Raw genomic sequence first — 26,503 nt, 5'->3', positions numbered from 1 at the left:
TTCACAGGGCTGGTGAACAAATAAACTGGGGAAGAGTCCATGTGGCACTTATCTTAATGTCCTTACATGCTCCATTGTGAGGGTATTGAAGACTGGGATAAAGAAGATGAAAACATGTGGAACTTTTTTGGACTCGTAACTGCTTGCTGGAGAATAAGGATGAATTCGGATCGGGCTGCAGAAGGCTTTCTACCCGAATGCCTTTGCCAATGGGGTCCTTCAGCGCTCCCCATAACATTATACAAGTAAATACACATTTTCTGACAACATATGACAATATTACCTATATATATATATATATATATATATATATATATATATATATATATATACAGTAGCTCTGTCAATGTACGTGTTACTTACACCTCCAGGAGAACTCTCTGGCCACAAGAGCACCCTGTACACAGGTGAACAGGAAACAATAGTCATTTGATGATAGATGTAGAATGAATATATAGACTGGTTAGCTACGGTCCTGACTAATTATATGACATTTGACTATTTAGATACATGTATGCTATGTACATCACTAACTAGGTGGCACTGACTGTGATTAATAGTGTTGCTCGCGAATATTCGCAATCCGAATTTTATTCACGAATATTGCATATTCGCGAATTCGCAAATATTCGCGAATATAGCGCTATATATTCGGAATTACGAATATTCGTTATTTTTATTTATTTATTTATTTATTTTTTTCACAGTACACATCACAGTGATCACCCCTCTCTGCTTCCAGCTTGTGTGGTGTAAGAAGGCTGTCATACTACTGTCATTTGCATATGCTAATTTCCGCATATGCGAATTTCCGTTTATGCTAATTTTGGTATATGCTAATTTGTGCATATGAAAATTTTCGCATATGCGAAAATAAAACAAGAATATTACGAATATGCGAATATTCGCGAATATATGACGAATATTCGCCCATATATTCGCGAATATTCGTGAATTCGAATATGGCCTATGCCGCTCAACACTAGTGATTAACACAAATTTTATGGATTGATCTTCCAAGGAAATTGTATATTGCACTGAAGATATGAAAGGTTAAAATACTAATTTTATTTCATCTGTTTAAAATGAAGTAGATAAACACACAAAAATAGACAAACTAAACGGCCGCCATCTCTACTCAGATATTGGTAGAAAGTGCTTATAAACAGGTGCCATGTCTCAGCCTAAGATAATTCTATGCCAATCTTGTAAAGTGCGGAGAGATTCAGTCATTTATAAGTTTTTCACATTGGTAACAGTAAGAAACTTCAAATCCACAGGTCAAAATTGCACAATTCCAGATAGTATTGCAACATATGATTTGCACCAAACGATTGCACAGTCCCAAAATAGATTATTGTACTTCAAATTATATCACTTCATATGAATTGAACATTTCATAGTGTCCTTCACATTGAGCAGCAAAAAAAAAAAAAAAAACATATGAATATATCCACAAGTGATTGCTCAGCCCCGAAGTGTATATTATAGCAGATATTTCTTACTCAGGTATTGCACGATCCGAAGGAGAGTTATTGCACATCCGATTGTGTGATCAGTGCAACAAAATGTCAGTGCAAGAGGAAGTATAGTACAGTGGTCCCTCAACATACGATGGTAATTCGTTCCAAACGAGCCATCGTTTGTCGAATCCATCGTATGTTGAGGGATTCGTGCAATGTAAAGTATGGGAAGCTGTACTCACCTGTCCCCGCCACTCGAGATGGTGTCCCCGCCGCTCCCGATGGTGACCCCGGCCTCCGCTGGGCTCTCTGCTGTCTTCTCCGGTCCTCTTCTGTCTTCCGCAAGGCCTTACTATTGGATTACGTGCGCAGCAGCGTATTGACGTCATCGGAGAGGGCCGAGAAGACACCGGAAGACAAGCGCTGGACCCGGAGGGCACCCCGGAGCATCGTGGAGGGGTAAGTAATACTTACCGCACCACACGGGGGAACATTAAGCTGCTATCCGGCAGCAGCTTAAGCATTTGGCGCTGCCGGATAGCACTTAATGCGATGGCCCCAACATAAGAAAGCATTGTATGTCGATTTCATCATATGTCGGGGCCATCTTAGGTCGGGGGGTCACTGTATATAATATATAGCTATTAGTCACTATAATGGGTGGCTTGTGCAAATATACAATAACATGTGTGCAAGCGTAGCAGCAGTAAAACCTGTGGTCCACGGCGTATCTTCTGGCTGAGATTAGTTTAGGAGGTGGCTAGAGATTGCGATTCAACGCTTTTCACTGTCCGATCATCAGGAATCGCTGACAGTCTGATAATATCATTGGAGCCTCGCTCAGTGGCCCTCATTTACTAAAGGAGAACCGACGTTTTTTCTCGGTTATTGCGCCCAAAATTTTGGCGCACAACCTACATTTTCCAAAACACTCGGAGAGTTTAATTTAACCTACAAAATGGGCGTGGTTTACACAAAAATGGGCGTTAATCCGACAAAATGGAAAAATCACTCGGAGTAATTGTAAAATCACTCTGAAAAAAGTGTGATTTCTCAACTCTGAAAAACAGACAGCCCAGGGGTCGAGTGAAAATGGAAAAATGGAGTGTTTTTGAGGAAGGGACAGCTGACCATTGTGGTTCATGATTAAATTACTTGTTTTATACTTTAAAGGCATTTTTAACCCCTCAACGCTTTTATGATTAAATTATGTAATAGATTTTTTAAATTTATATATATATATATATATATATATATATATATATATATATATATATATATATTTTTTTTTTAATATGTATATTTTTTTTAAAAACTTTTGGGTTGTTAACCCATTAACAATCATGAATGTAAAGTTACATCCTTGTGCAGAGTAACTTTACTTTATTTATTTCGTTTAATTTTTATTTTTCCAGTGCAACACTTTTTATTCCCGTGCGACAGAATTTAATATCGTGCGACATAAAAAAAAAAAACGACACATGCGACAGATAAGTAAATCACAAGGAAAAAAAAGACGAGTACACTGAAAAAAAAAATCTAACAGACACTCCAGTCTTTGTAAATGAGGGCCAGTGTGTATAAGCATGCATGGCTTCTGATGGCGGCCGTGCACTGGTTTAAAATCACTGTGTGTTATTGATACACCCCCTCGTGTTCAAAACAGCCCGCCCCCACCGCTATCCCATCGCTGGATGGCCAATCAGTGTGCGCATAGGGTCGACTATGTGTAGGGGAGGGGCGTTGGGGGAAATGATAATTATGCGCTGCAAGCCTCGCTTGCAGTTTCGCTATCGGGCATCGTATGCGGGTTAGTGTCAAGCCTCGTTTTCATTCATGATCTTCGCTTGTTACGTTGCTTAGTTACTAGACGGAATGATCAGATGTACTGCCTGGTTTGCGCATGTGCATGTAAGATGGATGCAAATAACAGGAGAGATGTTAGTAAATCTAATTCTATCCTGCCCCTGTACGTTGCGAACCAGAAAATGGATAAACAATTTTGTGTACTGATAATCACTAATTGTGTAATAAAGTACTATATAGAGTGAAAAATAGAGGGCACATGCTTTTATATCCTGTAGGTGGGTTAGGTGGCTTACAGGGTGAATGGGGTACTAATAAATTATACATCACTAACTATCTGTACATGAAATTACATTAAAAGTAATCAGGCTATACTGACTAAACATTAATATATTATAGACTGGATAACTTTTATACAAGAACATTGTTACTCCCTGTATCTTGCAGGTAACTGTCCCTGTGTGGACCTATGGGATCTGTGCAACACCACCTCTGGGGAGCTAGGAACTGATGGAACTTCTGGAACTTCAGCAGGCTCTTCTTCGGCAAATACTGAAGCTGGAATTTGCTCAGAAGTTGTTGGAATCGGAACCGCTGGCACTTGTATTGGAGAGGTTGGAGACATTGCTGGCTTTCCTGGAGACAGGTGTATAAACTGTAGCCAACGGTGATAGAGCAGGGACTGGCATATTAACTAACGTTGGTTGGATTAGTCCCGGAGTTGGAGGCAAACAGAAGAATGCTGGCTGACTTGGAGAGAACATAGGGAAATCCATGGATGGGTGGATCCCTTCGCCAGGATCCCTTCGCCATACTCCTTCACAGGTGTCACGATTCGGCTCACAGGTAGTGGATCCTCTGTGTCAGCGAGGGATTGGCGTGGACCGTGCTAGTGGACCGGTTCTAAGAGGCTACTGGTGTTCACCAGAGCCCGCCGCAAAGCGGGATGGTCTTGCTGCGGCAGTAGCAACCAGGTCGTATCCACTAGCAACGGCTCAACCTCGCTGACTGCTGAGAAGGCGTGGGACAGAAGGACTAGGCAGAGGCAAGGTCAGACGTAGCAGAAGGTCGGGGCAGGCGGCAAGGTTCGTAGTCAAGATGGATAGCAGAAGTTCAGGTAACACAGGCTTTGGACACACTAAACGCTTTCACTGGCACAAGGCAACAAGATCCGGCAAGGGAGTGCAGGGGCAGTGAGCAGATATAGTCTGGGAGCAGGTGGAAGCCAATTAAGCTAATTGGGCCAGGCACCAATCATTGGTGCACTGGCCCTTTAAGTCTCAGAGAGCTGGCGCGCGCGCGCCCTAGAGAGCGGAGCCGCGCGCGCCAGCACATGACAGCAGGAGACCGGGACGGGTAAGTGACCTGGGATGCAATTCGCGAGCGGGCGCGTCCCGCTGTGCGAATCGCATCCCCGACGGCCATGACAGTGCAGCGCTCCCGGTCAGCGGGACCGACCAGGGCGCTGCAGGGAGAGAGACGCCGTGAGCGCTCCGGGGAGGAGCGGGGACCCGGAGCGCTAGGCGTAACAACAGGTCTGACATCTGGAGGAGACAGTGGTGGGAGTACTGGAAAATCTTCTTTAAGACAGATCTTGATACGATTTAGGTGGACGACTTGTGGCTCATACTCAGGCTTCTGGACTTTGTATACATCGAACTCGGGATAGAGTATAGCTGTCACCATGTAGGGTTCTGTCTCCCAGATGGAGTCCAATTTGTTGGTTCTTGGGAACTTCCGTAGCCAAACTTTGTCGCCCACCTGGAGTGGTTTGGCTGAGGCATGGCAGTTGTAATCATCTTGTTGCCTTTGTCGGGCCTCACCCATTTTCTTATTGACAATCTTTTTGGCCTCTTGAATTCTCCTCTGATGGTCAGAGACCCACTGGAGGGACGCTTGTGGAGAATCGTTGATTGGAGCCTATAACCCGAACGTCCGGTCTTTAGGAAGTTGCTCGTATTGTCCCATTATCAAATAGAAGGGGGTGTACCCAGTGGAGCAGTGTACTGTGTTGTTGTAATATGCATTACAGCATATTGATAAAGACTTGGTTGATGCGCTCACAGAGCCCATTCCCCTGAGGGTGATAGGCGGTGGTTCTGAGTTTCTTGCAGTTGTGGAATTTACATAGTTCTTGGAAGGGTTGAGCCTCAAAGGCCGTTCCACAGTCAGTTAGGACAGACTCGGGGCGATAGGCGGTGGGTTGCACCCATTTAGAGTAGAACATCTGGGCCATTGTTTTGGCTGTGAGATCTTTGACAGGTACCATGACAACCCACTTGGAGTAATGATCCACCATGGTGAGAGCATAGGTATACCCGGACTGGGTAGGAGACAACTTCACATGGTCTAGCGCGACCAACTGATTGGGTCTGTCACTCTGGATGGAGTGGAGGGGTGCTCTGGTGTCTTTGCGCACATTCTTGGTGACATTACAGACAGACCATTCACTGGACCATTTCACAATGTCGCTCCGCATTCCATTCCAATAGAATCTTCGCCTGACAGTATCGGTCTTGTGGACTCCAAAGTGTCCTGACTGGTCATGATATGCGTTGAGGACCATCTCTTCAGAGAACCAGAATCTGATGAAGTCGATCACCAGATACCGGATCCAAAGAATTTCTGTACAACAGTCCTTTGTGCACAAACAGTCTCTTCCTCTGTCGCCACAGACATTTTAACTTGTAGCCACACTGGGTTTAGCGTAGACTGGTTGGTACCTTTTTCGCCAGAAGGTAGTCCAACAGATCCCCCATAACTCTACTTTCATCTTGGAGAGTCTTCCAGGTATACATACAGGTCTTCTTTACCTTTTCTGACCTGGGTTCACCATCCATGTCAGCGGTCACAACATAAAATGGGGGCACCGCCAAGTCTTCCCACTCGTTTTCCACAGGTGGTTCTTCGCTGGGGTCATCCTGAGACAGTACATCGCATTGACGTTTCACTTGCCACTTCTGTACTTGATGGTGAAACTGTAATTAGCTAATTGTGAAGCCCATTGTTGTTCAATAGCCCCCAACTTGGCAGTGTTCAGGCGGGTTATTATCCGATCGTCGCTGGAGACTGCTGGATCCAGGCTCAGGTAGGGAAACTATGGTGGGGGGGGGGGGGGAATGAAAGTGAAAGTTAAGTGATCTTTACTGTGGCAACCACTAGGAAGGCCAAACTGTAACTCCCAGCATGCCCAGACTGGGCATGCTGGGAGTTGTAGTTTTGGAACATCTGGAGGGTCACAGTGGTGCCCAAACGGTAGCCCTCCAGATGTTGCCAAACTACAACTGTCAGCATGCCTAGACTGCCCAGGAATGCTGGGAGTTGTAGTTCTGTAACATCTGTCCCTTCAGATTTTGCAATTTTCATGAAATTTTTTAAAATTGCTGCTCTACTTTGAAGCCCTCAAATTTTTTCAAAAAGCAAAAATATGTCCATTTTATGATGCCAACATAAAGTGGACATATTGTATTTGTGAATAAAAATAAAATGTATTTGGAATATCCATTTTTCTTACAAGAAGAGAGCTTCAAAGTTGCTAAATTTTCAAAATTTTCATGACATTTTGGGATTTTTCACCAAAAAAGGATGCAAGTAACGCCGAAAAATTACCACCAAAATAAAGTAGAATATGTCACAAAAAAACAATCTCAGAATCAGAATATTCGGTAAAAGCGTTTTCAAGTTATTAATTCGTAAAGCGACGGTGGTCAGAATTGCGAAAAATTGCTCAGTCCTTAAAGGGGTACTCCGCCCCTAGACATCTTATCCCCTATCCAAAGGATAGGGGATAAGATGTCAGATCGCCGCAGTCCCGCTGCTGGGGACCCCCGGGATTGCCGCTGCGGCAGCCCGCTGTCATTACTGCACTGAGCGAGTTCGCTCTGCATGTAATGACTGGCAGTACAGGGGCCGTAGCATCGTTACGTCACGGCTCCGCCCCTCATGATGTCACGGTCCGCCCCCCTCAATACGAGTCTATGGGAGGAGGCGTGGCGGTCGTCACGCCACTGCCATAGACTTGTATTAAGGGGGCGGGCCATGATGTCACCAGGGGCGGAGCCATGACGTCACGCTGCTCCGTCCCCTGTATCGCCCGTCATTACGGACAGAGCGAACTCGCTCTGTGCAGTAATGACAGAGGGGTGCCGCAGCGGCAATCCTGGGGGTCCCCAGCAGCGGGACCGCGGCGATCTGACATCTTATCCCCTATCCTTTGGATAGAGGATAAGATGTCTAGGGGCGGAGTACCCCTTTAAGGTGAAAAAGGGCTGCGTCCTTAAGGGGTTAAAGATACATAACACTATATACACTTTACATTAATTATCATAGGCATTTAACACTATTGACGGAACATATGAACAGGGGGCCCAGGGGTCACTGAATAGAGTCAGCCTGACAGGGCAGCAAGGGTACAGGGGTGCAACTTCTGTACTGGGCCACCACAGGTTCCTTTCAGCAAAAAAAAAAATAAAAATTAGGGAAAACAATCTGTATTATGCAATAGTATTCAATCTATATTTACATTTAAGTAAACAATCTATATTTAAAGGAGTACTCTAGTGCAGAGTATTCCTGCTCCATCCTGCCCGGGCTGCAAAATAAATGAAAATGAACCATCTCTCCCCTTCCTGGGTTTATACTTCCGGGTGTAACGAAGCGTCACATGGCGCTCAGCCTATCGCCGGCCGCCGCGATGATGTTCTGCCTCGGCCGGCGATAGGTTGTGCGCCATGTGACGCTTCGTTACACACGGAAGTATGAAGGAGATGGACCGGAGGACCGATCAGCTGTAGTGGCGCTCCGTGGGAACCCAGGAAGGTGAGTGATGGTTCATTTTCATTTATTTTGCAGCCCAGGCAGGACGGAGCAGGAATATTCTGCACTAGAGTACTCCTTTAAGTAAACAATTTATACTGAGACTATGCCTCGGGACACTTATATTGTGCTTTTACAAACATGTTTCTGGCAAATACTGACATATATACTGTGATGGGCAGAAGCAAGAGCCATTCATTTCAATGGTCCAGAGTCATCTGGTTACTCGTGCAACTTTCTGCTAGTACAGGCTATTTTACAGCGACTAGCCAAGAACAGGAGACTGACGTATACTTTAGCGTATAGTAGGTGGTGCTCTGGTAATTTGTCATCAGTTCCCAAGCTCTCCCATCTTCCTATTAGAGTCTCCACAACTGTGCTGAGCCTCTGCAGAGTGGAGCACCATTTTGCAGCAGAAGGTGGTGGGGCTAATAGGAAGATGCTGGTGAGACGTCACCGTGCACGAGGAATTATGGAATGCCCCTATATACCAAGAACATTATTTGCATGGACCAAAGAACTGTGAAATGGAGGCATGAAGCGGGGACCGGTAAGTATCATTGTCATCAGTGTCACCCGCACTACAAGACTCCTGTACTCCGAGCTGTTTAGGGTCAGTCCGGCTTTTTTTTATTGAGCTAAACGGACTCTGAACGGGTCGGAGTACAACTGACACTGCTGGGTCGCACAAATCCTATTGACTTGAATGGAATCCATTGGGTGTCCAGTATTGCACAGGAGTTGAGCGGAGAAAAAAATACTGACCAATAGAGCTCCCTCCAACTGGAGCACTATGGCCATGTGAATGGATAATACTAATGACAGATTCTCTTTATTGAATCTTTATTGAATCTGAATAGCGTGTACTAGCAGAAAGATGCCTGGAGTCACTAGGTGACTCTATTTGGACAGTTGAAATGAATGGCACTCAGTGCGTATACATGGCATCCTGGCTTGATGATGACAGATACCTGTGATAAAAACCATAAATGCAGTGTGAACCTAGTCCAGTGTTTCCCAACCAGGGTGCCTCCAGCTGTTGCAAACCTACAACTGCCACCATGCTCAGACAGTCAAAGGCTGTCTAGGCATACTGGGAGTAGTAGTTTTGCAACAGCTGAAGGCACCCTGTTTTGAAACACTAACCTACCCTGAAAGGGGTATTCTCTTTATGGAACGTTATCCCCTATCCACACTGCACTTGTGATTCCATCAGATGTATCCGTCAGCATCACGACAAAAAGAGAAGAACATCAGGTGCGATGCATTTCACCATTCAGTCGATATGCGCTATTTTCAGCAGAGTCAAAAGCACTATCTAATCTGCTGAAAATAGGGCACGTTGCCTAAACGTTGACTCTGTTCGGCCATTGAAAGGAATGGCGTCCACTGTTCTCTGTTATCATATACGTTGGTATCCTGTTTTTGGCGACGGATACAGCTGATCGAATCACTAATGCAGTGTGAACCTAGCCCAAAGTAGTGGATCAGTGGTCTGACCACTGGGACTGCAACCGTTTCCTGAAAACGGATGGGGATTCCAAACCATCCCATGATGGTACGAACACTCTATGTTTCTTTCCCAGTTAATTGTATCCATCAGCATCTGTCCGAAAACGGGACGCCAACGTATACTGTTAAAGGAAAACTCCCGTTTATAAAACGTATTCCCTATACTAAAGATAGGGGATAAGTGTCGCGGAGGGTTCATATGGACTACAGACATACAATAAATCACCAACGCATTTCGGAGCATATTTTTCAGCCTTGAAAAAAAATGTTTCGAATTGCATTGATGTTTTATTGTATTTCTGTAGTCCATGTGGACATTTTTATGGATTTTTGAATAAAAATGTATCATTTTAAACTTCTCAGAGAGTGCTGGATTTGTCTCCTGATGGGAGTAACACTTTTCTTTGATTAATTGCCACAGAGCGGCTGTGTGTTCTGTGTCTCAACAGTTGGACCCCCTCGATCTGACACTTATTCCCTATCCTAAGATTTTAATAAACAGGAGTTCTTTAACGGGACCAGGGACCCTATTAACTTCTATGGCCAAAAGGAGTCACCCAGTGACTCCAGTTAGGCCATAGGCACTATTTCAAAAGTGCAATAGCCCCCATCATAAGTCCATTTAAAATAGCGGATATGTTCCGAACAGAAGGGGAGATCAAACCTGTCCAGAGGAAAAGATCCACAGTTGGCCATAGCAACCAATCAGATTGCTTCTTTCATTTTGCAGAAGCCTTGTTAAAAATGAAAGAAGCGATCTGATTGGTTGCTATGGGCAACTGGGCAACTTTTCCTCTGGACAGGTTTTGATAAATCTCCCCCAGAGTCACTAGGGGTGACACCATTTGGCCATAGAAGTGAATGGGTTCCCCTGCTCCTGTTATCAATATACATCGGCATCTCGTTTTCGGCAGGATGCTGACACATAAGTGTGGTGAGTAACTGTGTGGAAAAGCCTTGTGGGGTGTAGGTTAGTTGGGGTGTTGCTGTTCTAGATACTGAAAGGGCACTGTTAACCCTTGTCACTCGTGACACCAGGGTGAGGGTTAAAACTCTGTATTGATGCTGGGCCTATCGCCACCCTTCCCAAGAGCGATAGGTGAGTGTGAAATAAATAGATTGTACACAGCAGTGCTGAACTTAAAACTTGCGGAATCTTTACTGAAGATTTTCTGTATTTGCAATAACGGTAACAGTCCAGATAACAGAGTCTATATAGACAGCACAGCAGTGATTGACAGATGCTTAGGACCGGAAAGTTCTCTTTAGCTTTAGAGGATTGTATTTGCATCGATCCGCCGGATTTAGGGGTTTGATTAGGTCCGGAGATCTTGCTGAGGTAGCAGGGAATTGTATGAACTATCTGTCTCTAGCGCAGGCTTAGACCGCAAGGCTTATGTCTAGTAATTTGTCTTGTAAGCTGCGGAGGTCCTACCTCATCCAGAGTCAGCAACCCAAGTGAGCGATCAAGATGGCGCAGCTCCCTTATATGGGCAGGGGCTGGCCGGTTTGGATTGGTCCATAACAACTGTCACTCACCGTTACATTGCATTGTGGGTGATCACATGTCATGAGAACCACCAAAGGTCCTTCAGCAAACCATAGAGTTCCGAACTAAGTCACATGACAAGTCACAGGTCCTGCGACGCGAACAAGGTAGGAATCTTTAATAGACATATTTATTTACATAAATATTAAATAACTATGGGGTGACGAGGGGCTAGCTAAAGTAGAGGACCCCCACTGTTCCTAGGGACTCTGTCATTGGGGACCTCACCACAAGGTAACGTATGAAATACGGTACCGGGACATCACATAAGATTAAAGGGGGACTACCGTGGAAAACGTTTTTTTTTATTTTATTCAACTGGGGCCAGATTTGTAAATTACTTCTATTAAAAAATCTTAATCTTTCCAGTACTTTTTAGGGTCTGTATACTACAGGGGAAATTGTTTTCTTTTTGGAACACAGAGCTCTCTGCTGACATCATGACCACAGTGCTCTCTGCTGACATCTCTGTCCATTTTAGGAACTGTCCAGAGCAGCATATGTTTGCTATGGCGATTTTCTCCAACTCTGGACAGTTCCTAAAATGGACAGAGATGTCAGCAGAGAGCACTGTGCTTGTGATGTCAGCAGAGAGCGCTGTGTTCCTAAAAGAAAACAATTTCCTCTGTAGTGTTCAGCAGCTAATAAGTACTGGAAGGATTACGATTTTTTAATAGAAGTAATTTACAAATCTGTTTAACTTTCTGGCACCAGTTGATAAAAAAAAAAAAAAATTAAGTTTTCCACAGGAATACCCCTTTAACGGGGGCAGTGTGTGCATACCCTCATTTAAAGAACACTTGTCTTCTCTAATTATGCCTCTTACTGTGGCTAGAGCTGTGTTTCCCAATCAGGGTGCCTATAGCTGATGTAAAACTACAACTCCCAGCATGCCCGGACAGCCTTTGGCTGTCCGGGCATGCTGGGAGTTGTAGTTTTGCAACAGCTGGCGGCATCCTGGTTAGGAAACACTGGGCTAGAGGATAACCTTTAATAAGAAAAATGCCCCTTTATAATCTCCACACTGACCACACAAGGGGTAAGTAATACTCGTAATACTCACCTGTGTACAGTAGAACTTTTTTTTTTCTACTCTATTCAATCTAACCAAGAAAATGGCGGACGCCCCCCACTGCCTAGCGACGGAAGTACAAAACCAGAACTAACACAGCGGGATGACGGGTAAAAGGGGCGTGGTTTATGCCTCACTATATAATTGTGAGCGGCTGACAGTACCCTCCTTTTCCTCGCGGCGGCCCGGTAAGTGAGCATGGCCTCTGGGAGGGAGTTCGCGCCTTGTTCTCTGATGCGGCCCGACCGCGGTTACTTTCGTCCACGATCACTTATACTGGACATATTTATCCCCCTCACTGCTCCTGGCCCTGTTCAGTGTTAGTCTTCTCGGAGCCGCCCGCATGTTTTTCCTACTGATCCGCCATCTTGGAGCTAGTCTCCTGTATGTGTCGTAGATCACGGCCGAACCCCCTACATTACTAGAGAGAATATTTCAGGCGCGTTATGATGTGATCTCCTCCGCCTTCAGTGATCGGGGAGGAGGCTTATAGGACAATACTTGGGGTTGGTCTGTGGAGACACGTGCAGTGCTCGGTTTAGTGTAACATTTCCATGCTGTAGAGGGCTGCATTCACACCACGTTTTTGCAATACAGTTACCATATCAGGTTTTTCATGAAAAACTGATTCCTGAAAACCGGACTAAGGGTGCATCCACACCACGTTTTGCAATACAGTTCCCATAATCGTTTTCAATGTGAAAACCGTACGGAACCGTATTGAAAACCGTATGCATTCACTCTTTATTGAAAACCGTATGCCAAAAGATGCATCAGGTTGTCTCCGTTTAACATCCTGTACGGTTTTGTCAGTCCCCCCACCACTGTTTTTGGTCTGGGGGAAAAACTGTATTAAACTGTATACAGTGGTTCCTCAACATACGATGGTTATTTGTTCCAAATGAGCCATCGTTTGCCGAATCATTGTATGTTGAATCATTCGTGCAATGTAAAGTATAGGAAGCTGTACTCACCTGTCCCCGCCACTCTGGACCACGTCCCTCCTCTTCCGATGGTGACCCTGGGGCTCTCCTGGCCTTCGCCGGTCCTCTGCTGTCTTCTCCGGTCTTCCGCAGCGGGGTAATCGTAGCGACGTCATTATGCAGCTGCGTACGCCGTTCCTATTGGATGACGGGACGGCGTGCGCAGCAGCGTATTGACGTCACCGGACAGGGCCGAGGAGACACCGGAGGACCAGCGCTGGACCCGAAGGGCACTCTGGAGCATTGTGGAGGGGTAAGTAATACTCACCGCACCACACGGGGAACATTAAGCTGCTATCTGGCAGCAGCTTAAGCATTTTGCGCTGCCGGATAGCACTTAATGTGATGGCCCCGACATTAAAAAAGCATCGTATGTCGATGCTGACAGCATCGTATGTCCTCTGAGAGGCCATCGTATGTCTATTTGATCATATGTCGGAGGTTACTGTACACTTTTTTAAATATGGGAGTCAATGGAAACCGTACAGAACTGTGTGTGCTTACGGTTCCATCCGGTTTTCACCATACGTTTTTGCACAGTTTTTTTTTTTTCTTGGAATTTCAATCAAACAAGTGAGACTTTATTCAAAATGGAGTGAAAAGTTAAAAACTTGTTTTCCTTAACCGGATGCAACCGGACATTTTTCAAACTGTATATGGTTTTTAACTGTGTACGGGTTGAAATTTGTACACACGTTTTGATAGTTTAGTCAGGTTTTGAGGAATCGGTTTTTCATCAAAAACCTGATACAGGAACTGTACTGCGAAAATGTGGGGTGAATGCACCCTAAACTGTATCAAAACGTGTACAAATTTCAACCCGTATACGGTTTAAGAAATGATGTCCAGTTGCATCGTTTTTTTTCTAAGAAAGTGTACGGTTTTAACTTTTCACTTTATGAATAAAGTTTCACTTGTTTGATTGAAATTCCAAGAAAAAAACTGTACAAAGTCAAAGAAAACAGATGGAACCGTACGCATATACAGTTCCCATTGACTCCCATGTTAAAAAGTGTACGGTTTGTTTTTCACCTGGACCAAAAACCGTGGTAGACTACGGTTTTGGGTACGGGAAAAAACTGACAAAACCGTACAGTATCCATAACAGACACAACCTGATGCATCTTTTGGCTTACGGTTTTCAATGGAGAGTCAATGCATACGGTTTTCTATACGGTTCCATACGGTTTTCACATAGAAAAGATATGCGGGAACTGTATTGCAAAAAATGGGGTGTGAATGCACCTGAACAGTGTTTCCCAACCAGGGTGCCTCCAGCTGTTGCAAAACTACAACTCCCACAGTGCCCAGAAACACTGCTGTAGAATAAGCGCATGTGGAGTATTGATATGGGCTGTATAAATTGTGCCACCCGCTCTTACAAAAACTACAACTCCCAGCATGCCCTGATTAGCTTTCTTTGCAGGCTTGCTTAAAGGGGCATGCCACAGTGCTCTCTGCTGACACTTCTGTCCATGTCAGGAACTGTCCAGAGCAGTATAAGTTTGCAATGGGGATTTTTTCCTGCTCCAGACAGTTCCTGATACGAGCATCAGGTGTCAGCAGAGAGCACTGTGGACAAGACAAAAATTCAAGAATTTCCTCTGTAGCATACAGCTGCTAATAAGTACTGGAAGGGTAAAGATTTTAATAGAAGTCACTTAGGCACATTGGCATTAAAATACAGCTCTAGAGCTGTGGTCTCCAAACTAAGTCTTCTAGGTGTTGCAAAACAGCCTTTCTGTAAGTGTGTGCTGGTAGTTGTGCAAGAGCTTGAGACACACAGATAAACACAACTCCAGAGCAGTGGCCTCCAAACTCTCGCTGATTATCTCCATGTGTATTGAGGCACTAAATCCTCACCCTTTAAGGTGATTTGGAAGGCTTGGGCGTCTGTAACCTGCATGCTACATTAAACATGAGCTGCTCAGTGTTGTATGACATGTATATGATTTGTCTTTGACAGGCAAATAGCGCAAAATGCCCGTTGCCAGAAGCTGGGTGTGTCGAAAGACCTATGTCACCCCGCGACGTCCGTTTGAGAAGTCGCGGTTGGACCAGGAGTTAAAACTCATTGGTAAGTAATGTGGAGCACCCGTTCTTTAGGAAAGCTGTCAGTCAGGCCATTGTGGTGATGTGCTGTATCTTCTTCCTTTAGGTGAATATGGTCTTCGTAACAAGCGTGAGGTCTGGAGGGTTAAGTTCACTTTGGCCAAGATCCGCAAAGCTGCCAGAGAACTGCTGACCCTGGATGAGAAAGATCCCAAGCGTTTGTTTGAAGGTAAGTCTGAAATGTAGAAGTGTGAATTGTGTTAAAAGGAAACTATCCCTACAGCAGACTTAAAGGGGTACTCCACCCGAAGTTTTTATTCTATTTTTACCTCTTAAGGACTATGGGTGTACCTGTACGCCCAGAGTCCGCTCCCTTTCTAGAACGCGGGGACACAGCGTCATTGCGGCTCGGGCCCGGCCTCTAACAATGGCCGGGACCCGTGGCTAATAGCGCACAGTACTGATTGTGGTGCCACGCGCTATTAACCCTTTAGACACGGCGTTCAAAGTTGATTGCCGTGTCTAATGTGAAAGTAAACATCCCGGCTAGCTCAGTCGGCTGTTCAGGATCGCTGTTGAGAAATTGTGGCGTCCCGAACAGCTGGAACACACAAGGAGGGCCCCTACCTTCCTCCTGTCTGATCACTGAATGACTGCTCAGTGCCTGAGATCCAGGCATCAGCAGTCAAGCGGCAGAATCATTGATCAATGTAATCCTATGGGATAACAATGATTAATGTAGAAGATCAGTGTGGGGAGCTAGAACATTGCAAAAGTGAATTAAATTCATTTAACCCCTTCCCTAAGAAGTTTGAATACCCCCCGACCTTTTCCCATTTAAAAAGAGTAAATAAAAATAAACATGTGGTATCGCCACATGCATAAATGTCTGAATTATAAAAATGTATAGTTAATTAAACCGCAAAAAATTCCAAAGTCCAAAATAGCATATTTTTGGTCACTTTTTTTAATCATGAAACGCAGAAAAAGAAATAAGTTATAGGGGTCAGAAGATGACTATTTTAAACGTATAAGTTTTCCTGCATGTAGCTATGATTTTTTCCAGAAGTAATACAAAATCAAATTTATAAGTAGGGTATCATTTTGATTGTATGGACCTACAGAATAAAGACTAGGTGTCATTTTTACTGAAAATGTACTGCGCAGAAGCCCCAAAAGTTACAAAATGGCGTTTTTTTTCTTCAATTTTGTTGCACAACTCTTTTTTTTTTTCAGTTTAGCTGTAGATTTTTGGGTAAAATGACTGTAATTACAAAGTAGAATTGGTTATGCCAAAAAATAAGCCATATGGATTTTTAGGTGCAGGGAAAAAACAAAAGTGCAAAAAAATGAAAAGACCCTTTAAGGGGTTAAATCAACTGTTGCCAGAAAGTTAGATTTGTAAATTACTTCTATTAAACTATCTTAATCCTTCCAGTACTTATCAGCTTCTGTATACTACAGAGGTTCATTTCTTTTTGAATTTCCATTCTGTCTGACCACAGTGCTCTCTGCTGACACCTGTGGATTTGCTATGGGGACTTGCTCAAAAGAAATGAACTTTCGCTGTAGTATACAGCAGCTAAGTACTGGAAACCTTTTTTTTTTTTTCCAGAGGAGTGCTTTAACATGTTTAGCACCTTGTCACCATCAAAAGTGAGATGCTCATGATCACTGAATTACCTGATTTTAGGATGTGCCCACACACTAAGGAGTCTATAAATGCTTCAGCAATGCCTTTTTGTAGTACTAGTAATAGACTAACCTGGGTAGAACTTGGTTAAAGAGGGGGGGGGGGGGTTATTCAGTCAGGTGGTTTTGGACTGCATGAGACTAGCTTGTTCTGCACCAATATCTGGATTTTATTTTTATATTTTTTCCCCTCTAGGTAATGCCCTGCTTAGGCGTCTGGTGCGTATTGGTGTATTGGATGAGGGAAAGATGAAGCTCGATTACATTCTGGGCTTAAAAATCGAAGATTTCTTGGAAAGACGTCTTCAAACCCAAGTGTTCAAGTTGGGTTTGGCCAAATCCATCCATCATGCCCGTGTGCTGATCAGACAGAGGCACATCCGGTAAGTCAGATGTCTGCATGCAGATCCATCCTATCCACGTGGTGATTTTTCAGTTTTGGAAGGGTTGCAGTGTCTTTTGTACTTGCAGCAAAGTGTCATGCTTTATCTTGTTCTCGTGCTGTACAGTGTTCCCTCAACTTACAATGGCCTCAATATACAATAGTTTCAAGATACAATGGTCTTGGCCATTGTAAGTTGAAACCAAACACAACATACAATGTTACGGACAGTTCAGATCTGTGAAACAGGTCAATGAACTGACCAATCAGAATGGGCATTCACTGGTAAAACTCCTGTATTACTGAAGTGTATGCACTGACTGGTGTCTGGTAGCGCCTACTACAGTACAGAGGTATTACATGTTCTGTACACTTTACCTATACCAGGGTTACCTGCTCCTTTGGACACCAGGTGAGGGCGGCTCCATGTTACTTTTTTAGGACACTGTACTGTACAGGACCCCGAAGAAGCTCCTTTCCTCTACATAGACCAGTGTTTCCCAAACAGGGTGCCCCCAGCTGTTACAAAACTACAACTCCCAGCATGCCTGGACAGCCTTTGGCTGTCCGGGCATGCTGAGAGTTGTAGTTTTGCAACAGCTGGAGGCTCCCTGCTTGGAAAACACTGACATAGACAGTGATTTACAGCTCCCAACAGATCTTTCTTACTTTTATATGTAAGGATTTGCTTTATATTATCTCTTTTCTTTAATCCTCCCTTTTTTCTATTTTTGGATAAAATTTTGTGCCTTTATAACCAATTACCAGGTTCCCATAGTCATTGTCTCAACATACAATGGTCGTCCTGGAACCGATTAATATTGTAACTTGAGGGACCACTGTATAAGATACTGTCAAGTCACTTTTTATATATTTTTTTCCCCCCACAGCAGTTTTGTTCAATGATTGGAGGTTTATAGAACATGTTTGTTCCCAGCTTTGCGATGACTGCAGTAAATTGTCTGCCAGTAGTGTTCAGTCTGTTATATAAAGTATATGCTTTTGGTCTTGTCTAGCACATGAAACAGTCTGTGAAATGGAGACTAGACTCTCGGCAAGGTCACTTTGGCTCTAGCCATACACCTTGTGATCGGCTAGCACTTACCGGTGGCGTCAACTGGTTCCAACACACTGGCCATGAAGCAATCATTTCGGCAAGGTCACTTTGGCTCCGGCCATATACCTTGTGAAGGGTCTTTTTTTTGAACATGTGTGCCCTGAGTTAATGCTGGCGTTGGTCATTCCTTATAGTACAGGTAATCCTACAATAAAGTGGTGTTTGGGGGCCTTAGAGTCCTCATTTTTTATAAAAGGCATTCGGATCAAGAATTGAATAAACACCCCATATATGCAAATGATCCCATGCACAGTAAATACAGCATAATATGGCATTGACATAGCTGTATTTGTGATTCATTTTGCATAAATATGAAAAATGAATAGATCCCACTGGTAGAGCTAGTAAACCCTAAGGCTGGGGATACACTTTCTTGCAACTGTTAGGTTGTAGCTGAGTGTTTTCCAACCAGGGTGCCTCCAGCTGTTGCAAAAGTACAACTCCCACTTGTCCGGGCATACTGGGAGTTGTAGTTTTGCAACAGCTGCAGGCACTCTGGTTGGGGAAACGCTGTTGTAGCTACTTGTGTTGCAGGGTCTCCATTCACTTAAAGGGGTACTCCCGTGGAAACTTATTTTTTTATCAACTGGTGCCAGAAAGTTAAAGGAGTCCTCTAAGCTAAAACTTTTAACCCCCGCTGTAAAACTATACATAATAAACTTTCACTTACCTGCCGTTGTTCCGATTATCTGCGGTCCCGGTCTCTTCCACTTCCTGCGGGTCGGTGACTTCACTCTGTGCTCAGCCTATCAGCGGCCGCAGCAATGTCCCGTCACGGCCGCTGATAGGCTGAGCGCAGAGTGAAGTCACCGACCCGCCGGAAGAGAAGCTGACGGGGACCGGAGCACGGGCGGAAATATCGAAACAACGGGGGATCGTAAGCAGGTAAGTGAGAATTTATCTGTAATTTTACAGCCCGGGCACAGTGGGGATAAGATTTCAGTTGGTGAACTCCTTTAAAAAGATTTGTAAATTACTTCTATTAAAAAATCTTAATCCTCCAGGACTTTTTAGGGGCAGTATACTACAGAGAAATACAAAAAAGAAATGCATTTCCTGTGATGTCCTGACCAGTGCTCTCTGCTGACCTCTGCTGTTCATTTTAGGAACTGTCCAGATCAGGAGAAAATCCCCATAGCAAACATATGCTGCTCTGGACAGTTCCTAAAACGGACAGCAGAGAGCACTGGTCAGGACATCACAGGAAATGAATTTTTTTTTTTTTTTTCTCTTTAGTATACAGCCCCTAAAAGGTACTGGAAGGATTAAGATTTTTAATAGAAGTGATTTACAAATCTGTTTAACTTTCTGGCACCAGTTGATTTAAAAAATATTTTCCACGGGAGTACCCCTTTAACGTTGATTTTTGGCTTTGACCCTCGCTGTGTCCAAAATTTGTGTAGCCCCAGCCTAAATCTGACACATTCTTGCTGAATGTAGAATAGATGTACATAGTAACTTGTCGCATTCACTGGCTCAATTACTGCACAGCAAACATGGATTAGATTGCCTATGATATACATCCATTACACCTACAGGCACCATAAGTGGATGATATAAATAACTGGGGTCTCTCTTTCAGTGTCCGCAAGCAAGTGGTTAACATCCCATCATTCATTGTGCGCTTGGATTCCCAAAAGCACATTGACTTCTCCCTGCGGTCACCATATGGTGGTGGACGTCCTGGCCGTGTCAAGAGAAAGAATGCCAAGAAGGGACAAGCTGGTGCCGGAGGTGGAGATGATGAGGAGGAAGATTAAACTGTAAATGAGGCTTCTCAATAACATCTGGGAAGTGGAATGAAGACTTGTAAAAATAAACTATTGTTTAACATTACTTGGTGCTTTATTTTATTTTCATCCCATATCCAAAGGATCGGGCAGTGGTCTCTAAACTTAGGGCCTCCAGATGTTGCAAAAGTACAACTCCCAGCATGCACTGTCCAGGCATGCTGTGAGTTCTAAATGTGCAACAGCTGGAGGACCATAGGGATAGGGGATAACAAGCTGATCGGTGGGAGTCTGACTGCTGTGATCATCCAAAATTAGAAAAACTAAGGAAAATTGTGTTGCAGCCAGTGCTCTATTTTCTGGTGTCCTGAACATTGGTGAAGTTTTCTTAGGATGTGCAGAGGAAAATTTGACTAGTTTGTCCATAGCAACCAATCAGCAAATTTTTATAAAAGAAACGTTCCAACTTTTTCCTCTCCAAGTTTTGATTCCCCCCCAATGTGCCCTCTGGGGTACCAGCAGTCATACACACTGAGCTTATCCACTACTTTAATATTTATTAAAGGGGTTCTCCCTTGTTAATACAGTTTTTTTGTTTGTGTGTTGTGTATAAGTGTTTTTTTTTTTTGTTTTTTTTTTGTGTGTTGTGATTATGTATATATATTTTCTTACCCTTTGTGAACATCCGGAAGCTGGCCCCTTTTTCTTCCAGTGGCTTGCAGTGCACCTCGGCCTCCGCCATGTTGTGTTTGGTAAGTGGGATGTCGGGGGTGGGGGGGTTCTTGCTTCTGTCCTTCCCATCTTCTGACGTCCGAGGCGAATCTTTTCTTCCTGTTTCTTCCGTGGCTCAGCAACGAATCTGCGACCTCTTCCGGCGCATGCAGTTTGTTTTTTTACCAATAAAGTTTTTGTCTAATTGACATTGTCTGCACATGCGCGAGTAAGCAAGTGCTACGCTAACAGCGTAGCATACGTTAGGTCTATGCTAATAGCGTAGCTTCGTGCAAGCGCAGACAGTTTGTCAATTAGACAAAACTTTATTGGTAAAAAAAAACTACCTGCGCATGCGCCGGAAGAGGTTGCAGATTCGTCGCTGAGCCACAGAAGAAACGGGGAGAAAAGATTTGCCTCGGACGTCAGAAGATAGGAAGCACAGAAGCAAGAACACACCCCCCCGCCATCCCACTTACCGAACACAACATGGCGGAGGCTGAGGTGCACTGGAAGAAAAGGGGCCAGCTTCTGGATCTTCACAAAAGGTAAGAAAATACATATATACATAATCACAACACACATAAATAAACATACTTATACACACATAACACAAACAGAATTAAAAAAACTGTGTAAACAAGGGAGAACCCCTTTAAAGAGAAACTGACATGCAGGGTTGGTAGACATTGGATTCCTGAATGTGTCATGTTGGAGGACTGAACCCAACCTGATTACTGAAACATGGTTACACCAACAATATTGGCAAAAGGTATGAATAGTAAAAGAGATGAGCAAACTTACAGTAATTTGATTTGTCACAAATAGAGATGAGCGAACTTACAGTAAACTCGATTCGTCACAAACTTCTTGGCTCAGCAGTGGATCACTTGTCTTGCATAAATTAGTTCAGCTTTCAGGTGCTCCGGTGGGCTGGAAAAGGTGGATACAGTCCTAGGAGAATTTCCAGAGCACCTGAAAGCTGAACTCCTTTATGCAAAAGTCATCCACTGCTGAGCTGAAGTTTGTGACGAATCGAATTTACTGTAAGTTCGCTCATCTCTAGTCACAAACTTCTTGGCTCGGCAGTTGATGACTTTATCCTGCATAAATGAGTTCAGCTTTCTGGTGGGCTGGAGACTCTCTCCTAGGACTGTATCCACCTTTTCCAGCCCATCGGAGCACCTGAAAGCTGAACTAATTTATGCAGGATAAAGTCAGGAACCGCCGAGACGTTTGTGACGAATCAAATCACTAACTTCACTCATCTCTAGCAATTATTTCTGTTTGGTGTCTGACTTGTGTAACCCCTCACAGATCCTGAGGGGGATGCAGCACCAGTGTAGAACTACTTTGCCTTTATGTTCTGGCTGTGTTGCAGAATGCAGCATGGCCCAATTAAAATGGGATCCTGATAGGTTTCTGCAGCCCAGTTTTGAGGCAGTGACAGTTCATCATTCTAACCATGAATTACGTTAGAATGCCCGTGTCCACTCTATCATGGGCTATTGTGTGCAGTTACTTCCACTGGCCACTAGTCTCTTTGCGAACTGTCTAAAAAGGAAGGGTTTTTATTTTTTTGGCTGCATGTTCTGGTGTAAATTGTCAGAATGAGGAAGTGTCCTTTCAGCAGTGTTTACCAGTGTGCCTCCAGCAGTTGCAAAACAGCTGTCCGAAGCATTGTTGCAACTTCCTTCTGCAAAATGAGCTGGACCTAATCTGTAGACTGCTTTGAGCTCTTGTCGGTACATGCCAGGGTGCTAGTTGCCTAGAGAGAAATCGGGAAGCTTGGGGTATTGGAAAATGATTATCAAACTAGCTTAACCAGTGACCTAACGTTGTCAATATTTGACGTTTTAATTCTCTTAACCCCTTAAGGATGCAGTGTTTATCCATTTTTTTTTTCCTAATCGCCTAAAAATCACTTTCAATTTTGCACCTAAAAATCCATATGATCACTCTTAGCTAGGCCCAATGGCTGGTTCCCAGTCGATGCAGCCAAAATGAGGACATTTTGGGGCCTCGTGCTGCATATGGGCCTGGTCAAGAAACAAAGTGTCCGGCAATATTGGAGTGGGGACGTCCTCTACCAGACCCCGCTCTACAGTATGGCCATGACCTGTCCCCGGTTCGAGGCCATTTGGAAGTGTTTGCATTATGCTGATAATGCGGCATGTCCCCCCCGAACTGATCCCGCGTATGACCGCCTGTATAAAATCAGGCCGGTCATCAATCACTTCGGGGACAAATTTTGGGAGGCCTATGTCCCTGGAAGGGAGGTCACTATTGAGGAGTCAGCTTTAAGTAGACTCAGCTTTAAGTAGAGACTCAGCTTCCGGCAATACATCCCTACCAAGCGGGCGCGGTATGGCGTGAAGATGTATGAACTTTGCGAGAGTACCTCAGGGTACACTTGCAAGTTTATGGTGTATTAGGGACCAGATTCCTGCATTGAACCCCCAGATTGTCACAAAGGATAGGGGATAAGATGACTGACCGCGGGAGTCCTGCCGCTGGGGACCCCGTGATCTTGCACGCGGCACCCCGTTTGTAATCAGTCCCCAGAGCATGTTCGCTCCGGGTCTGATTACGGGCGACCACAGGGCGGGCGGCGTGTGACGTCACGCTCAGCCCCTCAATGCAAGCCTATCACGCCCCCTCCCGTAGGCTTGCATTGAGGTTCGGAGCGTGATGTCACACGCTGCCCGCCCTGTGGTCGCCGGTAATCAGACCCGGAGCGAACACGCTCCTGGGACTGATTACAAACGGGGTGGCGCGTGCAAGATCTCGGGGAAACCCAACGGCGGGATTCCCGCGGTCAGGCATCTTATCCCCTATGCTTTGTATAGGGGATAAGATGTCTAAGCACCGGAGAACCCCTTTAAGGTAAAAAATTAGCTGCGTCCTTAAGAGGTTAAAATTGCTCAATCTAAAAGTCCAAAGAACCAGCTCAACCCAATTATGCCAGCTGCAGAAGGGACCAGCTTGTATGAAGTTTAACTCATTAAGTGTGCTTGTATGTTTTGTGATCAGGATGCATTAACCCCTTGCTGCATATGGACGTTTATAAACGTCCATAAACGGCTCCTGAGGTATGACATGCGCTCAGCAGGTGAGCACGCATCATACCTCAGGACCCGTGGCTAATGCCGGACATCGCTGATCGGGCTGATTTCCGGCATTGATTGCCGCATCTAAAGAGTTAAAGTTGATTGCGTATTTAAATTGACAGTAAAAGCTTCCCGGCATCCTTTGGATAGGGGATAAGATGTCTGAGCACCGGAGTACCCCTTTAAAGTGAAAGTGGTCAGATTTGCAAAAAATGCTCTGGTCCTTAAGGTGAAAATGGGCTTGGTCCTTAAGGGGTTAAGAAAAAATGGCACAGAGGAGAGAGCTGAACAGGGCAGATGGGACTATCCCTTTAGGGAGAATTGCATTTTCACAATATAATTTGAAAGTTTTTGACTTGTTGCAGAAATGGGGATAGATTCATGCATGAACTTTTTTCAGGGCATGAATATATTTGAGTTTTTTGGTGCATGTTTTGCTAATGCTAACATCTAGAGATGAGCGAACTTACAGTAAATTCGATTCGTCACGAACTTCTCGGCTCGGCAGTTGAAGACTTATCCTGCATAAATGAGTTCAGCTTTCAGGTGCTCCCGTGGGCTGGAAAAGGTGGATACAGTCCTAGGAGACTCTTTCCTAGGAATGTATCTACCTTTTCCAGCCCACCGGAGCCCCTGAAAGCTGAACTAATTTATGCAGGATAAGTCATCAACTGCCGAGCCAAGAAGTTTGTGACGAATCAAATTTACTGTAAGTTCCCTCATCTCTACTAACATCAAAAAAACCTTGCATTGCCTGTTGAACAACCTAAAATTTTTAAACATCTGCCACTTTTTAGGACATGCAGGTCAAATTTATGCAGATCTCAAAGTGGGGCAGGTGCACAGCCAAATTAGCAAAATTGAAAAACGTTCACAGAAATTCACTGCTGTGAATTTTAAACAAACAGATTCCTTGTTTCCGATTAGGGGAACCAGCGTTTTAATGATCTGAATTGTGAAAAAGATTAAATCATTCCGTTTTCACCATCCACCTTTTACACTTTATTTATTCCCCACAGTGACTATATGGTCACATCTTTCTTATTGCATCACAGTAGTTATTTTCAGCAAAAATAATGTCAGATATTTTGAAGTATGTAGAATTCTACGCAAGAATTCTGCCGGAAATTCTGGTGAAATGTACTGGCCATTGATTTCAATGGGATTCTGCAGTCTAATTACGTGCTGAAATCCCATGGGGCTTTGCTGAACGGAATTTATGCGGAATTGTCCTCCATGTGAACATGGCCTAGCTGTAGAAGTTTCCTACTGAATTTTTGGATAATTTGTCACCTGTTTTATGCTGCCCAAACTACAGGCAGCATGAAACAAGAGCAGTGAATAGTGTCTGACTACTATCATTTACTCTGAAATGCCTCTCTGCCCACACAAACATAGGGAGAGATGTATCACTGCAGGTGGAGAGCAGCTCTGGGAATACCGTGTATACCCGAGTATAAGTAGAGTTTTTCAGCACGATTTTTCGTGCTGAAAATGCCCCCCTCGGCTTATACTCGAGTGAACTCTCCGCCTGTCAATCCCTTTCAGTGATCTTCAACCTGCGGACCTCCAGATGTTGCAAAACTACAACTCCCAGCAGCAGGACAGGTGAGCTGGTCCGGGCCATCTATGCTGCAGGGACCGTCCGGTGGGGAGGGTTAGTCGTTCCGTGCTGTCCATCTTCACCAGGAGGCCGTCTTCTCCGCTCCGGGCCCAACCCCGGACTAGTGACGTTGCCTTGATGACGATGCACAGGGACGTCCCTGCGCATGAATGTCCCTGTGCGTCGTAATCAAGGCAACGTCACTAGTCCGGGGTCGTGCCTGGAGCGGAGAAGAGGGCCGGCCCGGAATGACCAACCCTCCCCACCGGACGGTCCCTGCAGCATATATGGCCCGGACCAGCTCACCCTTACTTCCCACGGAGGGGAGGTGAGTAGAAAACTAAAGGGGGGGGGGGGGGGTCTGGATGATGACAAAGGTCCGGCAGTGGTCTTCAACCTGCGGACCTCCATATGTTTCAAAACTACAACTCCCAGCATGCCGATGGCTGTCCGGGCATGCTGGGAGTTGTAGTTTTGAAACATCTGGAGGTCTGCAGGTTGAAGACCACTGATTGAAGGGATTGACAGGCGGTGATGATGACAGGGTGATGATGATAGGGGTCTGGATGATGACGGTGGTCTGGATGATGTATTTCCCACCTTAGGCTTATAGTTGAGTCAATAACTTTTCCTGGGTTTTTGGGGTGAAATTAGGGGCCCCGGCTTATATTCGGGTTGGCTTATACTGGAGTATATACGGTATTTCCCCCTGTAGTCTTTCAAAGAATTTATTTTATACATGAGATCTGTGAATTGAATTCCTTTTTCTTCTTTTCGGGTGTAACCTGTAGGTGTCACTGCTGCCTTTTCTTCCATGAAAGCTTCATCTAAGGCCCAGTTGGCGGAGTATTCATGCAGTTCTATATGACAAGTATGACTTTATCATCCTTGAGCACTGCGCTTGCA

The 26,503-nt window shown here is 44.6% G+C and overlaps 2 protein-coding genes across 3 annotated transcripts in view; one reads left to right on the top strand and one right to left on the bottom strand.

Annotated features, from left to right (window-relative positions):
* MBOAT7 (membrane bound O-acyltransferase domain containing 7) overlaps positions 1-12,361 on the bottom strand; it is a 71,735-nt gene extending 59,374 nt beyond the window's left edge. The window contains exons 1-2 of one of the 2 annotated variants that reach the window (XM_056541935.1): positions 12,209-12,335; positions 364-397 (exon numbers count right to left, since the gene is read on the bottom strand). The gene's annotated coding sequence lies outside the window, so the exon portion shown is untranslated. Of the gene's footprint in view, positions 1-363; positions 398-12,208 lie in introns of both variants that reach the window. The other variant, XM_056541936.1, reaches the window with a different exon arrangement.
* Positions 12,362-15,160: 2,799 nt separating this feature from the next.
* On the top strand, positions 15,161-20,279 carry RPS9 (ribosomal protein S9). Its single transcript, XM_056541938.1, has 4 exons — positions 15,161-15,277; positions 15,359-15,481; positions 17,141-17,327; positions 20,026-20,279. Exons 1-4 carry the CDS (start codon positions 15,181-15,183, stop codon positions 20,201-20,203), a joined length of 585 nt encoding a protein of 194 aa, XP_056397913.1. The 5' UTR covers positions 15,161-15,180; the 3' UTR covers positions 20,204-20,279.
* Positions 20,280-26,503: the final 6,224 nt, after the last annotated feature.

This window comes from Hyla sarda, chromosome 10 (assembly GCF_029499605.1).
Source record: "Hyla sarda isolate aHylSar1 chromosome 10, aHylSar1.hap1, whole genome shotgun sequence".
NCBI lineage: Eukaryota > Metazoa > Chordata > Amphibia > Anura > Hylidae > Hyla > Hyla sarda.
The sequence above is the reverse complement of the archived record's forward strand: the minus strand, read 5'-3'. Positions and strand labels throughout refer to the sequence as shown.